This window comes from Ursus americanus, chromosome 33, assembly GCF_024610735.1.
Source record: "Ursus americanus isolate L20-20 chromosome 33, mUrsAme1.1.p, whole genome shotgun sequence".
Classification (NCBI taxonomy): domain Eukaryota; kingdom Metazoa; phylum Chordata; class Mammalia; order Carnivora; family Ursidae; genus Ursus; species Ursus americanus.
Genome location: NC_142159.1, coordinates 20,062,027 through 20,086,611, shown reverse-complemented (window position 1 = coordinate 20,086,611; position 24,585 = coordinate 20,062,027). Strand labels below are relative to the sequence as shown.

At 54.6% G+C, this 24,585-nt stretch overlaps 1 protein-coding gene across 1 annotated transcript in view; it reads left to right on the top strand.

Annotated features, from left to right (window-relative positions):
• KAZN (kazrin, periplakin interacting protein) overlaps nucleotides 1–24,585 on the top strand; it is a 1,013,652-nt gene that overhangs the window by 978,865 nt on the left and 10,202 nt on the right. The window contains exons 11-14 of the mRNA XM_087858295.1: nucleotides 14,123–14,328; nucleotides 14,819–14,937; nucleotides 22,563–22,794; nucleotides 24,228–24,329. Coding sequence (XP_087714421.1) covers nucleotides 14,123–14,328; nucleotides 14,819–14,937; nucleotides 22,563–22,794; nucleotides 24,228–24,329 — 659 coding nt within the window. The remainder of the gene's footprint in view (nucleotides 1–14,122; nucleotides 14,329–14,818; nucleotides 14,938–22,562; nucleotides 22,795–24,227; nucleotides 24,330–24,585) is intronic.

The following is a 24,585-nucleotide window of genomic DNA, read 5'->3' as shown; positions in this document are numbered from 1 at the left end:
AACGCCGGGATCACGCCCTGAGCCGAAGACAGACGCTTAACCGCTCTGCCACCCAGGTGCCCCGAGAAGCTCTGCTCTTATCTGTTGCACACTGGGCCTCCGTGCTGGAGTCTATTCAAAGGATCCTAGGACAGAAAAAAACATGAGCAAGAAGGAAAAAAAGAGAGAGAGAGAGAGGAAGTTTGGGAACCACACATAGATCAGTAGTGGTCAGACCTGAGCATGCCTTGAGTTTTAAGGATACAGAGTCCCTGGCTCCATCCCGTACCTACTAAATCAGGTCTGGGGGTAAGACGCTGGGATCTGTGTTTCACACAAGCTCCCCGATGCGGGCTCATTTGCGAGAGGCCACGCAGGGCAGTAGCCGAGGGCAGCATCCTGGCCGTGGGTTTTAGCGCAGACTTGCCCTGGGGAAACTTCCCCTCAGGGACCGTGATAAGGGAGGTTGAGATCACCTCCCTGGGGCAGCTCCAGGGCCCCCCTGTGAGGGAGGAACGGCTGCCAGGGGCCTTTGCTGGGCCCGGCTGAGCAGAGCGGAGCGGTCCGGCATGGCACAGCCGCGGCTCCCAGGCAGCCTCAGAAACCTGCAGCAGGACCCCTATTAGAGTCACAGAGAGGTTCCCAACTTCCCTAGAGGCACACGGCCAGGAGGTGGTGGGGACAGAAGTCAAGCCTGGGTGCAGGCCAAGGTCAGAGCGTGATATCCACCATCCCAGACTTCGCCTGACCTGTGGCCGACTGGGCTTCAGCCAAGCATCCGGTGGACCTGCTGGCCTTGGCCTGGGGACACCAGAGGCTGAGCCCTGCATTGGGAGCGAGACTGCCCAAGCTATGCTCTGGGGAGCGGTCTGGGGTAGAGCAGCTGCTGAGGGAGGGGCCCCTGCAGGGTTCCGCCCAGACCCCCGCCCTCAGCCTCCTAAGGAGGCCCAGCCTTCAACCCAGAAGCCCTACCCCAGCCCCGCGCAGTGGAGAGCACTGAGCCTGGCTCTGGACTTCCTGTTCCAGTTTGGCCAAGGACTCGCTGTGTGACCATAGGCAAGTGGGTCTCTCTCTCTCGGCCTCAGATTCCCTCTAAAACAAACCAGGGCAGTGGTGGCCTGTGGAGCCATACAAGTCCCTGGCGTCCTCCCCCTGGCCTCCTCCCCCACCACGCTCACTGCCCTTCACCCCAAAGCTCTAGTTTATATCTCTTACAGATGTGATCTCATTGGCACGAAAGATTTTTAACGCCGAGGCAGTGTGACCCCCAGGGGTTAGGTCATCTTGAAGCTACATCTTATGGGCTGCCTCAGGCCTCCTCCTGCACCCCATTGTGGAAAAGTCACTCCCCAAGAGGACCCCAGACTCCCCTGCTCACCCCTGCTCCGCACCAGAGACTGCTGGCCCAGGTCCCTTCCCTCCTCACCCTGGCAGAATAGGAAAGCCTGCAAATGGAGGGCCAGGGCCCCTCCCCAGGGGGCCACGCACAGTCCCCAGATGGACCGTAGCAAGACTACATAGAACGATGCCCCTCCCAGGTGACCGCCTTTACAGCTTGCAGTGCTCTTTCCCAGGCAGATGAAGGTCAAGTTGAAAGGCGTAGCTTCTGGGCAAACTGGGTCCAAACCTTAGTCCTGACCATTTGCTCCCTGGCAACCTTAGGCAAGTTCCTGAAACTGGCTGGGCCTCAGTTTCCCGATGTGGACACTGGGCACCATACGGCGCACTCAAGGGGTGGCTGCAAGGAAGAAACAAGTTACTGCATACAAAAGGCTGAGCTCGGGGCGCAGTGAATGTTAGCCACAATGATGACAATGACAATGACAGTGAGGACAGGAATCTCATTTCAGCCTCTCACCAGCCCTGGGAGAGAGGCCAAGCAGGAGCCTGGTTCAGGTGTGAAGGCAGGTTCAGCAACTCACTCAGGGATAAGACCAGAGGACAGGAGGTGCAGAGCTGACAGGGCTCTTGGCAGCTTCTCGCCCACTCCCCTCATGTTATGGATGGGAAGGGACTTGCCACAGTTAAGCAGGGCATCCGTGGCTGAGCTGGTGGTGGAACTCAGGGCGCCTGACTCCCAGACCAGTGTTCTGAGCTGCTGCAGACCACCAGATTCAGCAGAGGGGGGAAAAAGTCCTTGTGTCCATTGTTTTGGAATCAATGCTGTGTCTCTAACCCTTAGAGACCATGAACACAACACATTAGTTTATCAAGGCTCTGACAAGTTCTGCAGTGAAGAAAAATAGCTCACTTTTTTCCACTTTGTGTTTCCCAAACAACTGACTACAGAACGATGCATTTGTACCTAGTTCTGTGGACCATCCTCTGGGACATGTTGCAACGGGCGACTCCTTCAGCCCCTGTGTTCCGTGCTTAGAGGCGCTAAGTCAGCGGTTCTTTGGAGAGCTCTAAGCACACCACACTTCTGACATTGTTTAGCCCTGGAAAGTCCCTGAGGCTCATAGGGGATTCCCATGGGCCTTAAGAAGTGAGCCAGGAGCAAGGCAAGGTGGAGTCTGGACCTCTCTCTAGCCGAGCATCCCGTTTGCTCAGGAAGAACGTGAGTCAGTGTGCAGCCTCTGAGCAGGGGAAGGGCCCCCGCAGCCTGGCTAGGAAATGCCAGCCCCAGGATGTTGGTTTTGCTGCTGTCCCAGACCCCAGATATACACAGAGGGGCTGAGCCCATTGCCACCGGGCCCTGGGGCAGGGACAGGAGTGGGCACGCCATCCTGCCAGGACATCTGGCCCCACCTGCCCTGTCACCGCACCTGCTCTGAGCTGCCTCATCACTTTCCCTGGGCCGGGCCACAGACCCTGGCATCTTATCCTGATGGGCTCCATGCCTACGCAGTGCCAGCCTCCTTCCTTGTTAGGACACTGATGTCTCTGGGGGTGGCATGGAGGCTGTGGTTGGGGGCAGGCAGGCCAGGGAGGAGAGAAGACTGCCTCTGATAGCTGTCACTGCAGGGACCGGTGCTGTGGAACAGGGGAGGAGGCTCTCTGCAGCAGAGCTGATCAAAACCAAACAACACAGGGAGGGGTGTTGAGGAAAGCCCAGGCTTGGGAGCCAGATCTCTGGGTGTGATCCCAGAGCCAGTGCGTAGCCGTGCAGCCCTAAGCCGCTCGCTTAGTCCCTCTGAGCCTCCGTTTTCCCCTCTGTAAAATGGGGACAAAATTGCCTATCTCCTGGGGCTGTGGCAAAGATGAACTTAGAAATGGAGAGAAATGTCCAGCCTCGGGCAGCTGCTCGTCTCCATGTGACAGGAGACTCCCACGAGTGGAAACGTGGGCCGGTGACATGAGACGCAGGCTCCGGGTCCTGGCTGCGTCTGAGTGCGCAGTCGATGGATGTTTCTGAGCTCCACTTTCCTCATCTGCGCGATGGGCCTGCTCACCCGCACAGGCTGTAAAGCACCCGGCGAGGTTAGCCGTCATGGTCACGGTCACGAGGGCCCCCCGCGCGAGCCGCGTGCCGTTCACCGTCTCTGTTTAGATCAGCTCTAGCGGCCGCACTGCACAGAGTGTGGTGGGTGGTGACGGGGTCCGCCTCCGTGAGCACCCTGGGGAGCCGGCACCGTGCTGCGCACATGCCCGCCTCATTCCCACTATCTCTGCACCCCAGAGGCCCCAGGCCGGTCAGGGAAGTGCGCGTCTGGGCGCTGCAGGCTGCCCCACCTAAGGAAGCGAGCCCTCCTGGGCTCCAGTGCTCCCAGAGCTCCTGGTTTTCAAGAGAAGCCGAAAGTGTCATGGAATACACTGGAATTCTTATACTGGCAACTCTTTTTTTTTTTTTTTTTTTAAGAAAAGTAGTGTTCTTTAGCAAAAAAAATATGGCCAGGGCCACAGTCGGACATGGGACCAGACTGCCTGTGGCCTGAGAGCCCAGCCAGGTGACCCCACCATTTCTCATGGCTCTCCTCTGTGGGACTCAGGATGGGGGGGCAGCGCTCCCCCTTCAGGTGAAGGTGCCGATAGGCCTGACAAAGGGCGACTCCATGCTCTCCCCGAGATGCTAGGAGGAGGCATGGTCGCCCGTGTGGAGATGGCCACGACCCTGCCAGCCCAGGGACATGGCGTGGGTATCAGGCTAAGGACCGAGGACCAGGGCTGACTTCTGCGGGGGGTGAGGAGGGAGTGATGAAAGCTGGCAGAAGAGAGTAGGACGTGCCTTGCTGACATTTACCGAGTGCCGGGCAAGTGCAGGCCCTTGACATACACTCGGTAAGTCATTCAACAAACACTGGCTGACCACTTCCCGTGTGGCGGGCCTAGGGCTCAGGCTGAGGACCCAGATGTAAACATGAGACCACGTAAGTTATCCTGATGTTGTCCTCCCCAAAATCACATGAAGTGGGGATTATTGTCCCAACCTCACAGGTGAGGCAACTGAGCTCAGACAGGACAGACAGAAATAGCCCAAGGAGACACAGTAAGCGAGGGACCGGGGATGGGAATCGGGGGCACTGTACCACTTCCAGGCAGATGCAGGGGAAGCTGCCAGCCTGGCTTGGTTCTCTCGCTTCCAGAAAGCCAAGCCCAGCACCAGTTTTCTCCTTGACATTTCCAGTAGGTATCTAAGTGTAAGAATGCCCCACCATGAGCCTCACCAGGGCTCTGTCTTCATTTGGAAGCATTAAAGAAATACTGCTCATGAACATTCTTGCTCTTCCTAAATTAGCCTTGTGGCAAGAAGCAAAGTAGCTCACCGCCGGTGTGGGGAATTTCCGGGCAGCTGGAGGCCTTGTGAAGGAGGTGGGAGGTTGGACAGTCTGCATTAACCTGAGCCAGAGGTCTGTGCCTCCGACTCGCTGCGGGTCCCCCAGGCCGGCAAGCAAACGCACAGGGTCTCACGACCATCACGAGGACCACAGTGCACAGGGCTCACCGAAGCAGGCTGAGCCGAGCCAGAACTAACCTGAGAGGTCCTGAGGCCCACAGGGGAGTTGGGAGGGTTGGTCACAGGAAGAGGCCAGGCTGAAAATCTACTCAGGGACCCCGGGCACAGCTGGGCCCTCAAAGCCCCCAGCAACCCGTAGCTCCAGCCCTGCCTCCTAGACCCATACAGATGCAAACTCCACTGGGGCACTGGGAGAAGAATCATTCTCCAGCCCTCAGCCTCCACTCCAAGATCTCCCCTGCTTCACCTTCCAGCCCCGCCGGCTGTGGAAAAGCCGGGAAAACATGTGGGCAAAGAGGACTAGAAGTGGGAATAGAGGCAGAGGCCAGGCCCCCAGCTGGAATACTGCCCCAGCGCAAACAAAAGAGGGAAGAGGTTTCAATTGCAGATCAGACTCTAAGTAGGACTTCCCAAATGCGGGCACTCTTCAGCACCAGGACAGGTTAGCAAGGAGGACAAAGGAAAGTGTCTGTGTCTCTTTTTAAAGCGTCCTGTAGTTGTCACGGGAGAGCAGTCCGCTTGCCTGCCCCGGGCCTCGTCTTCGCCTCTTGCCCCTGAGTCTGTACGGTCAGGAGCTAGTTGCCAAGCATCTACCTGGGAGGTGAGTGCCGGAGCAGGGACGGCTCCGGGAAGTCAACTCCCTGCCTCCTGGGAAATCCTCCACGGGGCTGCCGGGGAGCAGTGACTGGGGGAGGATGGCCCCTGCGGTTGGGGACAGGGGTCCTGTCCGGTCGGGAGACAGACACAGCGAGCACCAACAATGAGGGGAAAGGGAAGCGTGGGACGTTTTCTCGAGCGCATAAAGCAGCAATGGCTGGTAAAATCCGCACGCGGTGGGCCTTCTCTATGTGCTTTGCGGTGTCGCAGACGTTAAGGGACACGGGGGCTGGGCGTGCAGCCAGCTGGTTAGCTCAGGGCCTCCAAGGGCCCGCTTGGCGCTGGGGTCAGGGTGTTGCGGGTGAGTGACAGCCGGGGTCCTGCCGTCACCCCAGCAGCTGCCCCATCGGTGATTTGATGTGTTTGAACCCGGGTTGTCCGATCGGGCGCTCCAGGGTCTGTCTTTGGCACATGCCTCACAGGAGCTGGGACTGGGGCCCTGGCAAAGCATCACCACCCAATGCGGCGGCTGATACTGGGCCGGGAAACGTGACTTTCTCACATTATAACGCAGCATTTTAAAAATGAGGGTTCAGCTTTTGGCTGGAGAAGTGCTGACCAGGGCTCCCTACCGCTGCCCATGGGCAGGGAGCTCGGACCAGCACTGGCTAACGGGGCGGGACAGCCTGAGAAGACAGAGGCCCCGGGGCAGAGGGAAGGGGGCGCTGGGAGCCATCACGCCGCGAGCTCACTGGCATCTGGTGTGTGAAGGCCAGAGAGGCCCCCAAAACAACCTACCCTGAGCAGGACAGCTCCCACGACAAAGAATGAGCCCGTCCCAAATGTCAGTCAATAGTGCTGAGGTCCAGAGGCCCTGCCATCCGCCAAGAAAAAGGAAGGAGACCATGTGTGCGTGTGAGGGGCCGCAAGCAGCTTGATGTGGACAAAAAGGAAGTGGGGAGAAGACAAGCCTGGAGGGAGGGGCCTGCTCCCCCCCCTCCTTACCTCCTCTCCTGCCTGCTTGCTTTAAACCGAAATCTACAGAGCGCCTTCTGTCTGGCAGAAATGGGCAGGATCTGCTCATACAGTCTCACCGAATGATGCCCCGGTCCACATGCCGTGGCCTCTCATTGTCACTGAAATGGCCTATGGTGGTGAACTGACACCACAGAGACCAGTAGAGATGGAGCCCTTGCTAGACATCGGAGACACCTAGGGAAAAACAGGCCCCGCTCCTGTCCCCATGGGGTTTACGCTCTAGTGGGAGGCACACTCCCCAATAATCCCATGACCGATCCTTGATTCCAGCCGTGAGAAGGGCCGGCAAGAACAGCGCCTGGCTCAATGAGAGCACTGTGGAGGCGTGGACCCCCCTGCGTGCTGCAGGGGGTGGGGAACGGCCTACGCCGGGGGACCGGACAAGGGGTCCCTGGAAAAGGCAACATTTCAGTCGAGCCTGAAGGCTTCCTAGGAGGTCGCCAAGCAGAGAAGCCTGCAGCTGGGGTACTTACAAGGAGAGAGCAGCAGGTGCAACAGATTCAAGATGGGGGAGGGGACCGGGAGTGCTGGAAAAGTGCAAGAAGCCCAGGGGAGCTGCAGAGGGGGTGTGGGAATGAGGCTGGGTCCCCGGCACAGGGCTGGGTCACACGGAGCCTCGTCGTGGAAGGAGCTTGGGCTTTATTCAGGGAGCCAGGGACGGATGCTGAGCGGAAGAGGTCCTTGGGGAGATTCAAATTAAAACAGTAACAACAACAACAAAACTGTACTGACTGTCCCTTTCCCATAACTTGGGCTCTCAAGGACGGCATTAAGCATCACCATGAACCAGGCCCGGGTGATAAAGAGAAGGATAGACTTGACCTCTGACCTGGGAACTCCCTTTGCGGCAGGGCAGATGGACAGACTCGCCAGCAGAACGTGAAGCGTGCAGGGCGGACGGTGTGCGCAGCCAGAGGGATGTCCCCTCGGGGCCTTGTGGAGGAAGACAGACTCTGAGGGTCCTCCCTCTGCAGAACCGTTAATCTAAAATCAAATGTTTTAATGCATCTCTGGCCTCACCAAAAGTAAGCGGAATCCCCAACTTGCCCCCATCCAAAACTAAAAGTCTGTGAGCAAAGACCAGAACAGGAGCAGTGAGTGGTAAGCAAGTGTGACAACTGGGGTCTGTCCTGGGCCCAGACGCTGATGTCAGGACTGTCGACAGGGAAGTAAATGCTGGGGTGTGGCCAAGTGAAGGAACGGAGCCTGTGGTCTCTCGTTCTCCCGGGTCCCTCTAACAGGATGAAATGGTCCCTGCTACCAGGTACCATCCCCACTCCCTACCCCCTCCCACCCCGGCAGGTCACAGAAATCCTCTCTGGAGGGAAGCCTCTGCTCTTAAGACTCTAGAGATTCCCGTAAGGTCAAATCGGAGTTCAGCATGCATGAGAGTCCACAGAGAAATATGGCAAATTGAGACCCTCCAAGGCCTTTTCAGATACAGTAGTTACCAATACCAAGTATAAGCTAATATGTATGTAATACTTAAAAAAATTTAAGATGAAGTCATAAACATGAGCAAACAAGAGACTATCTGAAAAGACCAGGTGAACTTGGGAAAGAACAAAATAGAACTTTTAGAAGTATATAGTTAGTAACATTAAAAAAAATAAAACCCAAGGGTACCTGGTTGGCTGAGTCAGTTAAGCATCTGACTCTTGATCTCAGCTCAGGTCTTGATCTCAGGGTCATGAGTCCAAACTCCTCCTTGGGCTCCACGCTGGGCATGGAGTCGACTTAAAAAAAATAAATAAAATAAAATAAAATAAAATAAAATAAAATAAAATAAAATAAAATCCAAGGATGGATTAAGCAGCAGAGTGAACTGCTGAAGAGAGAATTTTAAAAATGGAAAACAGGTCTAAGGAAATTACCCAGAATGCAATGCAGAAAAATAAGTTGGTGGAAACCATGAGGGGAAATCAGAGCCTTCTGGTCTACCACAACAGCCACTAGCCACGTGTGGTAATATAAACCTGTATTTGAATTCATTAAAATTCAATAGAACTTTAGACTCAGTTCCTCAGCTGCACTAGCCACATTTTGAGTGTTCTCTCCATGTGTGGCTACCAGCTGCCATAATGGACAGTGCAGATTAACCAGCATTTCCACCAACCTAGAAAACTCTGTTGGACGGCACTGCTTACAAGAGGGGGAAGACAGAATTAGAAAGTCCAATTCCAGAAGGAGAGCAAAGAGAGACTGGAGCGGACACCTAGGTGGCTCAGTGGTTTAAGTGTCTGCCTCCAGCTCAGGTCATGATCCCAGGGTCCTGGGATCGAGCCCCGCATCCGGCTCCCTGTTCAGGGGGGAGCCTGCTTCTCCCTCTCCCTCTGCCTCTCCCCCGCTTGTGCATGCCCTCTCTCTCTCTGACAAATAAATAAATAAAATCTTTAAAAAATAAAAAGAGAGAATGGAGAAGGGTCATATTTTAAGAGATAATGTTGAGAATATTCCAAAAATAAACCCAGAGATACAGGAAGCACAATTTGTATCAGTCAGAATAAGAAGCAATCCACACGTAGCCGCATCATAACGAAACTGCAGACACCAAAGACAAAGAGAAAACCTTCAAAGGACTAATGAAAGAACAGTTGGGCCGGCAGCTGCCTGCTCTTTAGCAGAAAGGAAGACAGAAGGTAGTGGCACAATGTCCTTGAGGTGCCAGGAAGAAATGACTGTCAGCCTAAAACGGTACCCAGCAAACTCTTTGAAGGACGAAGGGGAAACATAGGTTTTTTTCAGATAAAAGTTGTAGGAGCTTGCCACCAAAAAATACCCTTCATCAGAGGAACTTTTAAATCACGTTCTTCAGGAATAAGAAAAATTATCCTAGAAGTTAGGTCTGAAGCACAAGAAGTGATGAACAACTTGGTCAACATGTGGGGAAGTTATTTTAAGCAAACGTTAATAGGGTAAGATAATCACGATGACAATGTCTAAAATTGTGGGCTTTTTAAAGGACAGAGTTAAAACAATCCACACGGTAGGTTGTAAGTCAGAAACGGTGATGAGGATGTTTTCTTACTACTTAGGACAGAGCGTTAAGATACTGCTCAACCCTAGATTTTGTTACGTTAAATACATATGGGAAGTTTTCACGGGTAACCGGCACAGAACGGGTCTAGAATTTAGCACACATCGGAATCACCTGGGGGGGGGGGGGCTTGTTCAAATACAGATTACTGGGCCCACCCCTCAGAGCTTCTCTCCAGGAACTCTGGGCGGGCTCCTGGAATCTGCAACGCCAACCAGTTCCCAGGTGCTGCTGATGCTACTGGCCCAGGGGCCGCACTTTGAGAACCACTGAACCAAAAGCAGAGAAACGGGGTGCTTCACTTCCAAACCAAGAGAAGGGGGGAAAGGCAATGAGGAAAAAAAAAACCAAAAACCTTCCATTTAACCCAGCTCTGTGCAGGACAGATCATACAAGCCACACATATAATTTTAGATTTTCTGGTAGACACGTTAAAAAGTAAACACCGGTGAAGCGAACTTAAAGAATATATTTGATTTAACCCAATATACCCCAAACATTATCATTTCAAGATGTGATCAATATAAAAATTATTGAGATTACTTTTTCTTCTCTTTTTGGACAAAGTCTTCAAAATTCAGTGTGTATTTTATGCCGTAGATGCATCTCAGTGTGGACGAGCCATGTAAGAGGGGCTCGATAGCCACATGTGGCTTGTAGCTGACATCCTGGACAGAGGCGGTCTAGGCTGTACGTGACAGGAGCTTGCAGAGGACAGACGCCCCCACTCAGCCCCCGAGCACCCACTGCAGGCCAGACACCGAGCTGGACACTGAGAGCGTCATACATGACCTCCTTCAGTCCTCACTAGACCTGTGAGGTTAGACATTATTATCATCCCATTTCATTGACGGGAAAAGTGAGGCTGAGAACATTCAAAACACTTCCCCAAGAGAAGCAGAAGAGCCGGGGTTCAAACCCAGGTCTCTCATATTCCAATGCCAATCTCAGAACCTCAAGGTTTCTGTGCAGTATTTTCTATAACAGACCAGAGAGTAAATATTTCAGGCTCTTGGGACCAGACACGATCCCTCGGTGGGAGAAGGGAGAACCTCTTCTTCCAGAGTCAATCTCAGTCCTCCCGGTGTTTGGAAGGATCCAGACTGACTGCCTCTTGGCGATACGGCCTCAAACTCTCTAACTCACTGCCTGACTGTAAACGTGAGTTATTCCCCCTCGTAGGGCTGAGACAGAGGGGAAATAAAAGCCAGGATGGATGGAATCCCAGACGTAAAATCTGGCACCATAAGGCCTGCATTTTGGAAATTGCCTTTAATTACTGGTTTATGACCCCAACGACGTCCCCCCTTCAGGCCTTCTGAGTGGCGTCTTGGAGCTCCGTCCTGGGTGCGAGGAAGTGGGGAGGTGAACAGCTATCTTCAGAAGCCAACATGCGTGGTTTGCTCCTAGGCCCGGCTGTGCCCCTGGCCATCCTGGAGCCTGAGCAGCGGGAGTGATGTGAACTGAATGCTAGCTCTCCTCCCCGGCCCGAGGCCTGTGAGCTACACGTATTCACACGCTCAAGAAACAGACACACACACACACTCGAAGTTTGCTTTTTCGCTTTGTCCCCTTATCTGTCCTTCCCCCCCCCCACCCTCCACTCATTCTCTCCCTCCTGTTACCTTTGTGTCTTTTGTTGTTTCTGTGGCACTCTTTCTTTCCTGAAGGCTTGCTGGTTGAATCTCTCTCTCCAACTCTCTCTCTCGCTCGCTGTCTGACTTTTGCTGCCTGTCTCCTTCCTCCTTCCTCTGCCCCTTTAGAGCCTTCACTTGGGGAGGCCTAGCCAAGCGCCGACCCCCTGGGCACAGGATAGACAAGCCCACCCCTCACCTCCCAGGGAGCCCCGCCTCTCCCACCTAGACCAGACCGGAGTCCTGCTGGGACAATGCATTTCGGGGGAGGGGGGGTGGGGGGGCTTGACGGCACGTGGGACCCCTAAGCACCTGAGCTGAACTCAAAGCACGTTTCCTCCCAGGAAGGCAGCGGGACTGAGGCAAGTACGGTGCCTGCGATAGCTTCACGTTCAGAATTGATACTAGTCATTAACCTGGGAGGTAGATAGTATCAGTATTATGCCCCTTTTAGAGATGGGAAAACTGAGACTTTAAGATGTCATGAAATTGGCCCAGAGCCAAGGTCTGTTCAACTCCAAAGCCTCTTTCCACAGGCCTGGTCCAAATGGACAATGCAGGCTGTGTCTTGGAATGTCAGGTAACCTTATGCGGCGACATTCGTCTCTCATCTTCCCAGAAGCCAGTAATAGACAGGACTCAGCCACAGGAACAGCACAGAGACTCTGGGCTCTTTCCAAGCCAGGGAGACACACCCACGTTGTGTGCCAGAGGTTTGCACCCATAGGACCCAATCTGAAAGACTTCCCTGCGAGCCAAACCCGTCCTGGGGAGCCGGGGACCAGCAGGAGGGACACCGAGGCGGGGGACAGGCAGCTCTGTCACCAGGCAGAAACTCGGGGCCCCCAGGCGGTGCTGCCGAGGAAGCTGCTGTTTCCACATTCCCCGGGCGTCATGGGCTCAGACTGGTGACCTGCAGGGAGCTCTGGGCCCAGCTGCCATTTCCCTGGGGGCAGGAAAGAGACCTGCCACCTACCCACCATCCCCAGTCACTGAGTCCCCAGAGCAGCCCAGGGAAGGAGGCAGGTGGCAGGCAGCAGCATCCTGCCAACCTTAGGGTGTTGGAAACGGAGGCATGGGGCATCATCGCTGCCCACCCCAAGTGAGGTCGCTCTGCCCAGTGCCCTGCGGCAGCAGAGCTGCCGTCCTCCTGGCCAGCAGCCGTGGGCTCCCAAGGGCTCTTGGCTGAGCGGCTAGAGGCCCCAGTGTTGGGGAGAAAGCTTTTGGCAGAGCTGGACACGTGTACGGTCCCCAAGCGGATGCCGCTGTTTCCAAAGAGTTTATGTGGCGGGGGCAGGGGAGGGGTGAAGGAACTGGGGAGAGGGACCTCGTCACTCGGAAAAGATTTCTAGGCTGCATGTGTCCATTTCAAAAATAACGCACCTCAATGCAGGAAACGTGGGAGACCGGAAAGTGTGCACACACTCAAATACCCTTGCACACTCACATGCACACACACACAAAACAATCACACACACACGCTCACACACAATTAACCCATCACCCCTTTCCAGCCGCAGACTTTTAACATTTATCCAACTAGTATTTTGTATGTCTAAATGTATAAATATATATACACCCAGTTACAGTTCACATCGGAGAATCGTCTATGTATCATTTTAAAAATACCGTTGGGATTACGTTGTACCTGCTGCCTCGTACTGTCCTTTTTCACTTGGCAATAGAGTACGAACATTTTCCCACGTCAAAAATATTCTCCAGTGACACGTTTCTCATTAACCACATATATTCCAGTATACGAGTGGGGCATCATTCATTCAGACGAACTCCCATCAATAACCATTTATAGCACTTCCTCTTTAATGTTTTCAATTTTTATTATAAAGGTATACATGTTTACTGTGGAACTTCGATGATACACAAAAGTATAGTAAAAGTAACCTCCTTCTTCCCGGCACCCAGTAACTGCAAATATTTATGTGACTTCACACACGTTGTCGTAACCACGCGCCCGATTTGGGGGTCGAGCATTTTTTACATCTTTATGATAATTTACAAAGTACAGTATTGGCAGGGTCCTTTCTAACCAGGCTTCTTTTTTTAATACTTGTCATTTCTCTGGTATTGAGTTTGTGTGGGTGTTGATTTAACCCTACTTTTGAGAAAAAGACTGTTTCCGTCTTGATCAAGTCCGCCCCGAACCTGGTCCATTCATCAGGGGTGTCCGACCATGGATTGGAGAGTAGGGTTGGGACATGCCGGGGGATAGGCATTTTCGTGTATGAAGGGGCTACTCCAGAAACAGATTTCGGTGTGTTAAGGAATGGAGCCGAGGCCCCATGTAGCCTAAGAAAATAGATCACCCGGCTGCCCAGAGACGATTGCCACTGTGTTGATAACAATAGCGGAAAAATGGGCAACAGGCCATGCCCACCCGCAGGAGGCAGGAGACATAAATGAGAAAGCGTCCCCGGAGGCATCCTGCGGCCATCAGAAGAGAGCCCAGATCTCTATGGAGATGGCGGGATGTCCTCCACCGTGTACTTGAGAGCGGCGTGTCACAAAATGGAGAGCGTTGTGTCTACGCGTGGGTCCGTGTGTGTTTGGAAGCGTGGGCATTTGTGTATCCCAAAGAATATTTAACTAAAACTAACAGCTGTTGTCTCTGGGTGGCGTGGGATTTGGGGCGATTTTCACTTTCTGTTTTATTTTCATTCTTTTCTGGATTAAGTTTTTTAAAAGTCTGTTCTTTGTGTGGGGGGGGGTGGGGGACAGATTACTTTTAATGGGGGAGGGGCAGCAAAACCAAACAAAAGGCATTTTGATTTTGGAAAGAAGAAACGCACCAGGGGGAGACATCTTCGCCCTCCTCCTGACCCTGAGAGTGCAGTCTGCCCAGCCCCTGCCTCCCCCCACCCCCAGAAGCCCCCCACTGCCCCCTCGCCATCTCCCCACCAAGTTTGCAATTGTGTGTTGCAGATTCCGACAGCCAGTGCAGCCCCACGCGGCAGAGCCTCAGCCTGTCGGAGGGCGAGGAGCAGATGGACCGGCTGCAGCAGGTGGAGCTGGTCAGGACCACCCCCATGTCCCACTGGAAGGCCGGCACTGTCCAGGCCTGGCTGGAGGTGGTCATGGCCATGCCCATGTACGTCAAGGCCTGTGCGGAGAACGTGAAGAGCGGGAAGGTAGGGCACCTCCAGGAGCCCAGTGGGAATGCCCCCTCTCCCTCCCGTGAACTTTACCGACCCAGAGCTGGCCTGCTCAACCCCCCCACCCCCACCCCATCCCGGGGTGAGAAGGAGACATATTCTAGGAGCACGATGAATCCGGTTCAGGCTCCAACGTCTCCCCAGCAAGACACATAGCCCTCTGAGCCTCAGCTTCCGCATCTTTAAATTGGGCCTAACCTGCCCGTACCTGGCTAAGGGGGCAGGGCTGGGCTAGAGGGCTCTATTGGCCAGCATGGGATTCGCCCACCTCCTGGAGCGGAGATGCGCCAAGTGCTCTGCCCGGACTGCAGAGAAGGATGGCAGGGAGGCGGGTGGGCGCTGGGGCCCAGCCTCATGCTAGCAGACCCCTCCGGGGCTCGGCCGCAGCCAGCAGCGGGTCCTGGCGGCCTCGGGTGCCCACCCCCACCTCCCTTCCACACTCAGTGCGCACCTTCCCGCGGAGCAGGTGCTGCTGAGCCTGAGTGACGAGGACCTGGAGCTGGGTCTGGGCGTGTGCAGCTCCCTGCACAGGCGGAAGCTCCGGCTGGCCATCGAGGACTACCGCGACGCCGAGGCAGGCAGGAGGTGGGTCGGCGCGCTGGGGCACCCTCCCGGGGCGGCACCTCCAGGGAGAAGGGAGAAAAGCCCCCCCCCCAGACCTCCAGATCACACGGCGGGGGCTGGGCCAGGGGTGGGGGATGGTGGGGTGCGCCCCGGAATGCCGCTGGCCAGAGGGCCCAGGTGCGTCCCAGTCCGGCTCTGGGCCAGCCCTCACCCTAAAACGATGGAGATACAGGGAATCAGCGAGGCCCCAGGGCCCCATGATCCCCGCAGCCGGGAGGCGGTGGGGGGGGGCCTCACGCGCCCCCAGAACCTCTCTATCTTCGAGGGCCAGCGCAAGCGGGTCTGGGAATTCGGCCAGAATGTCTGCTCTGCCTACTGCCACCTCAACCCCAGCTCTACCGTCCCAGGGGGAGGAAGGACGGCGTAAGGCAGGGACAAGTCGGGCGGGGCTGAGAAGAAACACGTGCAGGGCTTTCCTGCCATGTCGCCCACAGAGGATGAGGGCCAGCTGGGAGCGGGCTCCCTTAGCAAGCACACCTGGGAATGGGCGGAGGCTCCTCTCCTCAGGTGTGTCCTGCTCTCACCGCGCACACCTCCCCCCCTCCCCCCACTCTGCCCCACCTCCCGCCTCCCTCCTGACCTTTTGTGAGCAGGATTTGTTGCTGGGGGGGGGGAGCTCATTCACCAAGCAGCTTCAGGGAAACCAGAGCACCCCCCTCAGTGCTCAGCATGCAGAGGGGAAGAAAGAACGAGGCAGTAACTCTGACACTTTCTGTTTTGCATAATTATCTCCTTCACTGGTTTCCCCATCATTTTTGTGCAGTTAATTAATCAAACCTGCTGGTGTGTGCTGTTATTTGCAGAAGCCGCTTTGTGGATTAAAGAATGAGGGGGCTAAGGCTGGGAACTCGGGCTAGTTTGGAAGCAGGAAACCAAATGCTTGTGTGTCCTGGAGAGGGGCCCTTGGCGTGAATCCTGGGGGGCAGCAAAGACAAGAGATCAGATCAGACACTCAGATAGCAACCCCAAACAAGCAAAACAGGAAGGTGCCAGGCTTGTCAGCCAATCAGGAGCCTGCGGGACAGGGCTGGGGGTGAAGGAGGGGGGAGGGGAGCCACGGCATGAGCTCGCTTTCTCCGAGGGCTTCCCCTCCTTAGGGTCCCACAAGCACCTCACACTCACCACCCGCTCCTAACCAGAGCCTCCCCCCAGATCCTCTACCTGGAAGCTGGGGAGACCCCTCCTGCCCCCTTGTCCCGCCCCGAACATCGTCAGTAAACGCTGACCATTGAACAGGGTGGGGCTGCCTGCTTCACCCCCCAAAAGGCAGAATCACTACCCAAGTTAGCCCAAAACATGACTGCCCCCGAGAACCTCCAGGAACCAAGATGCTACCGCATCTGGAAGGGGGTGAATGCAATCAGCAGCTGCAGGTCAACAAACTTCAAAAAAATTCTGAAAGCTGAGATCAGGACCGTCTCCAAGGATCCTGTGTCCCCCACGTTAGACACCCCCAGGCTTCCTGCAGGAGGGAGGGTCTCCTTCCCTGCGGTAATCTGGCCTTTCTTGAACTTGCGGTGGTCTTGCTCGCTCAGGCACCTAGTTTCTCCACCTGTGAATGAGGGGGTTAAATTAGAACAGCGATTCTTTTAACTTTTGGAGACCGTGGCCCCTCTGAGAATCTAGTAAAAACTGGACACTTTCCCCAGAAGAGATACACAAAACTTCACAACTTCATGGGACCCTTTGACTCACTCCTGGAACTTTTAGGGGCCCATGAACTCTAGGTTAAGAACCCCAGCGAGGTCATCTTCAAGAATACATCCTGTGTGGCTTTGGGCAGAACATGGCCCTCTCTGGGCCTGGTTCCCCTTATCTCTAAAACACGGACCGCAAAATCCACCAGCCCCATCACCAGTCGCTTTATGGACATGATTTTATTTAACCGTCACAACATCAATGTGGGATAGGCATTTTTACCCCCATTTTAAAGATGGAGAAAGTGAGTCCCGGGAAATCATGGGTGTAAAGTCACACGACAAAATACCTAACTTCAAAGTCCATCCCTTTTCCCAATCCCACGTCGCCTCAACGTTAAAAACATCGACAACCCCTCTACTCGTACTGATGGAACATGGAATGCGCCCCAGACTCTGTGCTAAGGGTTTTACGTTCTCTCGTCTCTTAGCCCCCATGGCTTCTGGGAGGCAAGCGTGATTAGCCCCATTTTACAGATGAGGCTGCCGAGGCACAGAGACGCAAGGTCCCGGAGCTAACGGTGTTAGAGCCAGCATGGCCTCGAGTTTTCTGTGTTGAAGCATAGCCCAGGTGATAGCTAAAGTCTGTGTCCAAACTCGGATTTCGGGGTCTAATCCAGCCCCAATTTGGGGCGGGGACGATGTCAAATTTTATAAAACATCTGAATTACTTTTAAAGTCCTGACATCTTATGCAACTTGGGAGCTTACAATAGCTCAAACCAACAGCTGGGAAAGTGTTGCCAAGCTGAGGCCCCATGGGGACGACCTCACTGAAAAGAGAACCGTTCTGAAGGGCGAGAGCAGTTAATTGTCAGCCTGCAGGTGGTATCACCGACTATCCGGCGCCCCTCCCCCCACCCCACCCCACCTCTTGTTGCACCATTGATTTGCTGAGCAAACCCTCCCTCAGACAGGAGAGGTGGGGTTCTGGTCCCCATTAGTGACAGCCCTGGCCCCAGGGCATCTGATTGGAGGGCGGGAGGGCTGGGAGCTTCCAAGCCTGCCCGGGCAAGAGAGCCTGGACCGTGGCTGATGGTCCTGGGATGCGCAAATCTGAAATGACAAGGCTGGAACCCGGCCCTGAGAGGGGCTGGGAGGGCACCTGCCTGGGACTTGTTTTGGGTCAGAAGTTTCCGGGAGGGGAGCTTCGTCCAGGGCGGCCTCCTGGTGGGCGGGAGTCAATGCCCCACTCACCCAGCTTGCTTTGTCTTCCGAGTGTTGGTTCCTAGAACAAGGCCGTTGAGCATGACCTTGGAGCCAGGTGGGGTCCCGCCCTCCAGAGCTGGTGGTCTGGTGAGCCGCTGGCCAGATGAGCAGCAGGGTGATGAGTGCAGGGATGGGGACTCCCCGGGGGGCTCTGGCCACAGAGAGGGGCTCTGACCCAGCACACGAGGGGCCTGGAAGGCTTTGGGGGGAGTGAAAGCACAGCAGAGCCCTGTAGCAGTCAAGCAGGTGAGGAGGGTCGTGTGGGGTGGACCTCGGCCAGGAGACAAGGAGGGCCAGACCCCAGCGATCCTGGGCACTGAGGGTCAGGAGGAGACCGCGTGAAGCTGGGAGCCCGCCCTTGCTTTCCTTGGCCTCTCTTCCAGCCAAGTAGCTGCTGTGCGTCGAGCACTAGACCGGCTCCTCAGCAGAGAACAGTCTCCAGGCTCAGATCAATTCCTTTTTAAAGTTCCTTGGGTGACCGACTCGGGCTTTGAAGGAAATACTCAGAGGCAGAGCAGCAGGCTGGGGGAGCAACTGAGACCGAAGAGAGCAAACCTCCGCTGGGAGGTGAGGAGGGAGCCACGCGGGGCTGGAAGGACATGGGCCCGGGGAGAGGCCAGGCGCCACCACCCAAGGGGGCCAAGAGCTTGGTGCATCCACAAGCCCCCCCACCAAGCCTGGAGGGCCGGCCAGACCTTGCGGGGCCACCCCAAGACTTGCAATGGTATGCCTGCAAAAGGGAAGCCCCGAGAGTTTCTTGTTTTATTTAGATCTACGCTTTGTCCCTTTTCCCCCTCTTTTACTGACTTTTTAGTAATCGAATGTTCCCACTGCCGGCTTATGAGCGATGCGTCTTCGTTTCATGTTTAATTGTGACTCTACAATTTGTAATACACAGCTTACTGCTGTCTCTCCTCAAATATTATACAACTCTTGTGTATAGTGTAAGGTGGTTTTTTGCCCTGCCTTTGTGCTATTGTTTTCATACATTTTTATCTATATGTATTGTGTGCTCCGTAATAAGTTGTTACATTTGTCTTTTAAACTGTCCATTATCTTGTAAGGAGATTAGCAGATGAGAAAAATACTTATCCAGATAGTTACCATTTCCTACCATCTTTATTCTTTAAATTTTTTTTTAATTTTAAAGTACATATAGTTATCATCTTAACTAGTTTTTTTTTGTTTGTTTTTGTTTTTGTTTGGAGAGAGAGAAGGGGTGGAGGAGGGGCAGAGGGAGAGGGAAAGAGAGGGAATCCTAAGCAGACTCCATGCCCAGTGTGGAGCCTGATGTGGGGCTCAATCTTACAACCCTGAGATCCTGACCTGTGCCGAAATCAAGACTCAGACCCTTAACCAACTGAGCCACCCAGCCCCCCCCATCTTAACCAGTTTTAAGTGCACAATTCAACAGTATAAAATACATTCCATTGTTGTGCGGCCATCACCACTGTCCATGTCCAGGTCTCTCTTCATCTTGTAAAACTGAAACCCTATGCTCACGATAACACAATAAATACTAATTCCCTGTTCTCCCCTCCCACCCCGTATAAGGGCAACCACCCTTCTACTTTCTGCCTTTATAGTTTTGACTACTCTCAGTACCTCATTTAAGTGGAATCACACAGTATTTGTCTTTGGGGGCCTGACTTATGTCACTTAGCATCGTGTCCTCAAGATTCACCCATGTTGTAGCAGGTGTCAGAATGTCCTTCCTTTTTAAAGCTGAATATATCCCACTGTGTGTAAATTACACATTTTGCTTATCCATTTGTCTGTTGGTAGATACTTGGTGGCCTCTACGTTTTAGCTACTACGGATAATGCTGCTATGAGCATGGGTGTATTAATATCTCTTTGACACCCTGCTTTCAATTCTTTTGGGTATTTACCCAAAAGTGGAATTGTTGGGTCATAAGGTAATTCTATGTTTTTTAACTTTTTGAGGAACTGCCATACTGTTTTCTACAGAGATTTTACCATTTTAGATCCTCACCAACAGCACACGAGGGTTCTGATTTCACCAGACCCCCAACAACACTTGTTTTCCAGGGTTTTTTAACCATCCTAATGGGTATGAAGTGGCATCTCGTAGAGAATTTTGTCCTTCCCTAATGATTAGTGATGGCATCTTTTCGTGTGTTTCTTGGCCACCTGTATGTCTTCTTTGGAGAAATATCCATTCAAACCTGCCCATTTCTGAATCCAGTGTTTTGTTGTTTTTTTTTAATCATGACTTCTGGAAGTTCTCCTCTTTATTCTTTCATGTGGGCCAAGTTTCCACATGGTTATTATTTTCTTGCCTCTTGAAAAAAGCCCTTCAACATATCCTGCAGTTTATTTCTCTGATGATAAATTCTCTCAATTTTGTTTAAAAAAGGTCTTTTTTTTTCTCCCTCATTTTAAAAATACACTTGAATTTTTTAGAGCAGTTTTAGTTTCACAGCAAAATTGAAAGGAAGGTCCAGAGAGTCCCCACATCCCCTCTGCCCCCACTCCTGCACAGCCTCCCGCACCATCCACATCTCCCACCGGATGGAGCATTTGTTACAGGTGAGGAACCCTCACCGACACGTCCCAGTCACCCAGAGTCCATAGGGTTCGCTCTTGGTGTTGTACGTTCTGTGGGTTTGGACAAACATGTGGTATATATACGAATAATTTCACTGCCCTAAAAAATCCCCTGTGCTCACCTGTTCACCCCTCCCTCTCCCTCACCCCTGGCAACCTCTGATCTTTCGACTGTCTCCATAGTTTTGCCTTTTCCAGAAGGTCATATAACTGGAATCATCCAGTATATGGCTCTTTCAGATTGGCTTCCTTCACTTAGGAAGCTGCATTTAAGGTCCCTCCACGGGAAGGTTTCAAGCAGAGGGACATGATCTGATTGAAGTTTTTAAAAGACCATTTGGCTACTGCGGGAAAAGTGGATGAGAAGGGGCGGGGCAGGCAGGGGCTGTGTGGGGGGGGTAAGGAGGCAATTGCCAAAATCTGTGCCCGCGGTGGTAGTCGTTTGAACCTGGAAAAGGAGAAAAAGGGACAGACACATGGACCAGAGTGACTGATAGACCGGGTGGGGGAGGGGAGAAGAGGGTAAATGAGGACGGGGAGCCGGGTGACGGTGGGGGGTGGGGAAGCGCTGGGAGAGGGGACAGGGCATTTCAGCCGGAGCCCATTAAATGTGGGATGCGTGACAGGCAGGAGAGGCCAACGGGGCCGTTGGCAAGCAGCTGGGTCTCAGAAGAGAAGAGGAGGGAGAGAGGAGAATTTGGGAGTCCTCATTTGCAAATGTAATCCAGAGGCCTGGAAATGGGTGCCCCCGGGGAACAGAGAGCCTGGGGAAGTAGAAAGAAGGGAAGGGGCCGTGAGGGAAGATGCGCCCATTATAGGGCAGCACCCGTCCCCAGCACGGCGGTCGGAGCTGTTCAGTACGTATTGGTGGGACGAAGGCAGGAGGGACAGCCAGGAGCCACACTGGAACACCCGCGGGAGGATGGTGCGGTCAGCTCTGTGCTGTCCTGGGAAAGGGCCTGGGAGGGCAGAGTCCAGGGAGGCAGAGCTCCCGGAGTGAGCCGTGGAGAGTGGAAATGAGGAAGCCTAGACAGGTGGAGCTGGAAATCCCACCCAGGCCTCCAGCTTGAGGGGCTGGTGGGGCAGCTCTTAGAGACGGGTGCACAGGGAGGGTCTGCGAAGCGGGTGAAGGGTATTCTGTCTGGGGGGAAGGGAAGAATGCTGGTCCTGATCCCAGACCTGGGGAGGAAGGTGGTGTCGCTCTGTAAGCCCATATTTCCCTGTCCCGACCTGATCCCTTCCTGGGGACCCCTACCTGGCAGCCCCCGCGGCTCCTGTCTCGAGTTCTTCCGCCAGTGGGGCGCGCTCTTCTCATTCCTTCTGTGAGGCTGCCACCGTGTGGCGATCAGGGGAATGACAGCCGAGGGGACCTCAGTTGCCGAGAGTATCCCCGTTTTCATCCATTTGAGAAATACTCGTTGTGCACCTACTATGTGTGCGGCACTGAGATAGGTTCTGTGTGGGGTACAGAGAAACCTGAGATAGAGCGGCGAGGAGAGGGGGCTTGAACTAGGCAAGATGGGGGTTTTAGTTCTGCTTGCAAGACAGGCGCCACTGTGACTCTGGGCAAAGTCTGAGCTTCTTGGCTTGCCGAGCGAGGAGAAACGGCCCAGGCCACAGCTTTGCAGGCTTCAGGGGTTCTGTGGAGGAACATGTCCAGGGGACCAGACCCAGGGGCAGGCTGAGGATGCCGAGGGCTCGTGGAGGTGCTACCTCCCCCCTGCACGTCCCTGCTGCTCTGCCGTGGTCTCCTTCCACTCCATGTGCCTGAATGTGCTTTCTTCCCTTTCCCCACTCCCTTGGTCTGCTTCTCTGTTGATCCCTCTTCTGTTCTTTGGGGCTCACTCTCTCTTTCTTTCTCTGTCTCTCTCCTTCCACTCTGCATCCACCTCTCTCCCCATCTCTGCTTTGTCTCTTTCTTCCTCTCTGTCTCTCCACTCCATCCCTTTTCCTGTCTGTTTCTGTGGTTTCTTGGTCCCCCACCCTACCCCACCCTGTTCTTTTAGCTCTGTCCTCATCTCTGCCCATCTCTGTCCCATTTCTACCTGTCCCTCTGTTTCTGCCACCTGTCCCCACTCATCCCTCTCTCTGGCCATGTCTGTCCTCACCAGCCTGTCCAAAGCCGCTGACCTGGACCATCACTGGGTGGCCAAGGCCTGGCTGAATGACATCGGGCTGTCCCAGTACTCTCAGGCCTTCCAAAACCACCTGGTCGACGGGCGAATGCTGCACTCGCTGATGAAGCGGGACCTGGAGAAGCACCTGAATGTATCCAAGAAGTTCCACCAGGTCAGCATCCTGCTGGGGATCGAGCTGCTGTACCAAGTGAACTTCAGCAGGGAGGTGAGGACCAGGGCGGGAGATGGAGGCGTCTTGCACAGCCCTCCTCTCCCCACTAGTACCCGTTGTCTGTCCATCCAACTCTCTGCCCACCCATGCATCTGTCCGCACATGCATCCATCCACCTGGCCATCCGTGCACCGGGCCATCCGTGCATCCGTCCGCACACGCATCCATCCCTCTCTTCTTCCAACAGCTGCTTACTGGGCATGGCTCAGGCCTTGTGTCCAATTCAGGGGAAGTGGGGAGCCCTCATCCTCCGAGAGTTCACTGCTCATCAGGGAGTACCACAAAGAGCTGGTGCTGCCATACCATGGAAAATTCCCAATGCGTAAAGTCCAGGGTTTTATGAAAACCCAAAGGCATAGCTTCCAGAGGGATCAGGGAGGGCTTCCCCGAGGTAGTGACAGCTGGACTGAGACCTGAGAGGAATTCCGGGCATCAGTCAGCAGAAGGTGTGAGGGAAAAGCAACCTAGCAGAGGGAACAGCATGAGCAAAGGCCCAGAGGACAGATTGTACAGTCTCAGCATTGGGTCTAAGGTGGGGGAGTGAACGGGGAGGCCAGCTACATGACCAGGGACCAGGGGGCGAAGGAGTCAGAGTTTGGACTCTGAGTGCCCCCTTGATTCTGATCCCTGCCAAGTCAGACAGCACAGGGCATCTGCTTCAGCTCCCCCAGGACCCAAAGATGCCCGAGGCCAGTGGGCCCCACGGGGCAGAGGCAGTTCAGATGGCTTCCTTGTCCTAGAGTGAAGTCAGAGCAAGCCTCTCAGGGTCGGGATGGGAGGCACAGAGGAGGGGGCTGTCCAGTTCGTCAGCCCTTCTCACACACTCGCTGTGGGGCCCCGAGCACCAGACATGGTGAGGCGCAGGGAACCTGTCTGGTGAAGGAGGGATACAAGCAGGAGGATCGTGGAGTGAAGTGGAAATGGGCTGGTCAGGGCACGTTGGAGGAATCCATGGGCCAGGGGGTCCCTGTGTCCACCACCAGCCCAGAGCCCTTTCTCTGGGAGCCAGTCCCCCCAAGGAGGCTGGTGGAAGGGGACCAGGCTGATCCCTCTACAGGCCGCCATGAGTGAAGTTTTAAACTTGACACTCGGTGCCCCCAGGGGCTGGTGGACCTACAAAAGACAGCCCCTCATGAAGGAGCCACATTGTTGGGCCCCTACTGCATGTCAGGAAACTGGGGGTCTTGGATATACAAACTAGGCAGCTGCTGGGGGTCTCACCCAGCCCTCCACCCCCAGGAGCAGGCTTCTCCCCATTTCCCACAATGAAAGGCCAAGCCCCAGATTGACAGGGCCTGATGGGGCTCACTGGTCAGAACTCCTCCTTGTACCAGCACCCAGGGTCCCCCCAACACCGTGGACGCTCGCTCCTTGGGACCCCTGCGTGCCCCCCCCCACCAGCTGACCCACTGTCTCCCCCCTACAAGGCCCTCCAGGAGCGCCGTGCCCGCTGCGAGACACAGAACATAGACCCCGTGGTCTGGACCAACCAGCGGGTACTCAAGTGGGTGCGGGACATTGACCTGAAGGTGAGGGGCTGGTGGGCGGGGCTGGAGGGGATCTGCAAATCCCATGCACGTTGTGTGTCCGTTTTGTGTGAGCCTGCGTTGTTGCCCAAGCTGGTGAGAATGCCTGCCCCCTGTTGCTCAAGAAGAGGGAGCACCCAGCCCAGCCCTACAACAGGACCCCCATTCAGGATGCCTTTCTCATAGCAGAGGTGGGGGGGCTGGGCTGTCCTCTGAGGCAAGCCTGGGGCTGAATCCAGGCTCATCTCGTTGGACAAAT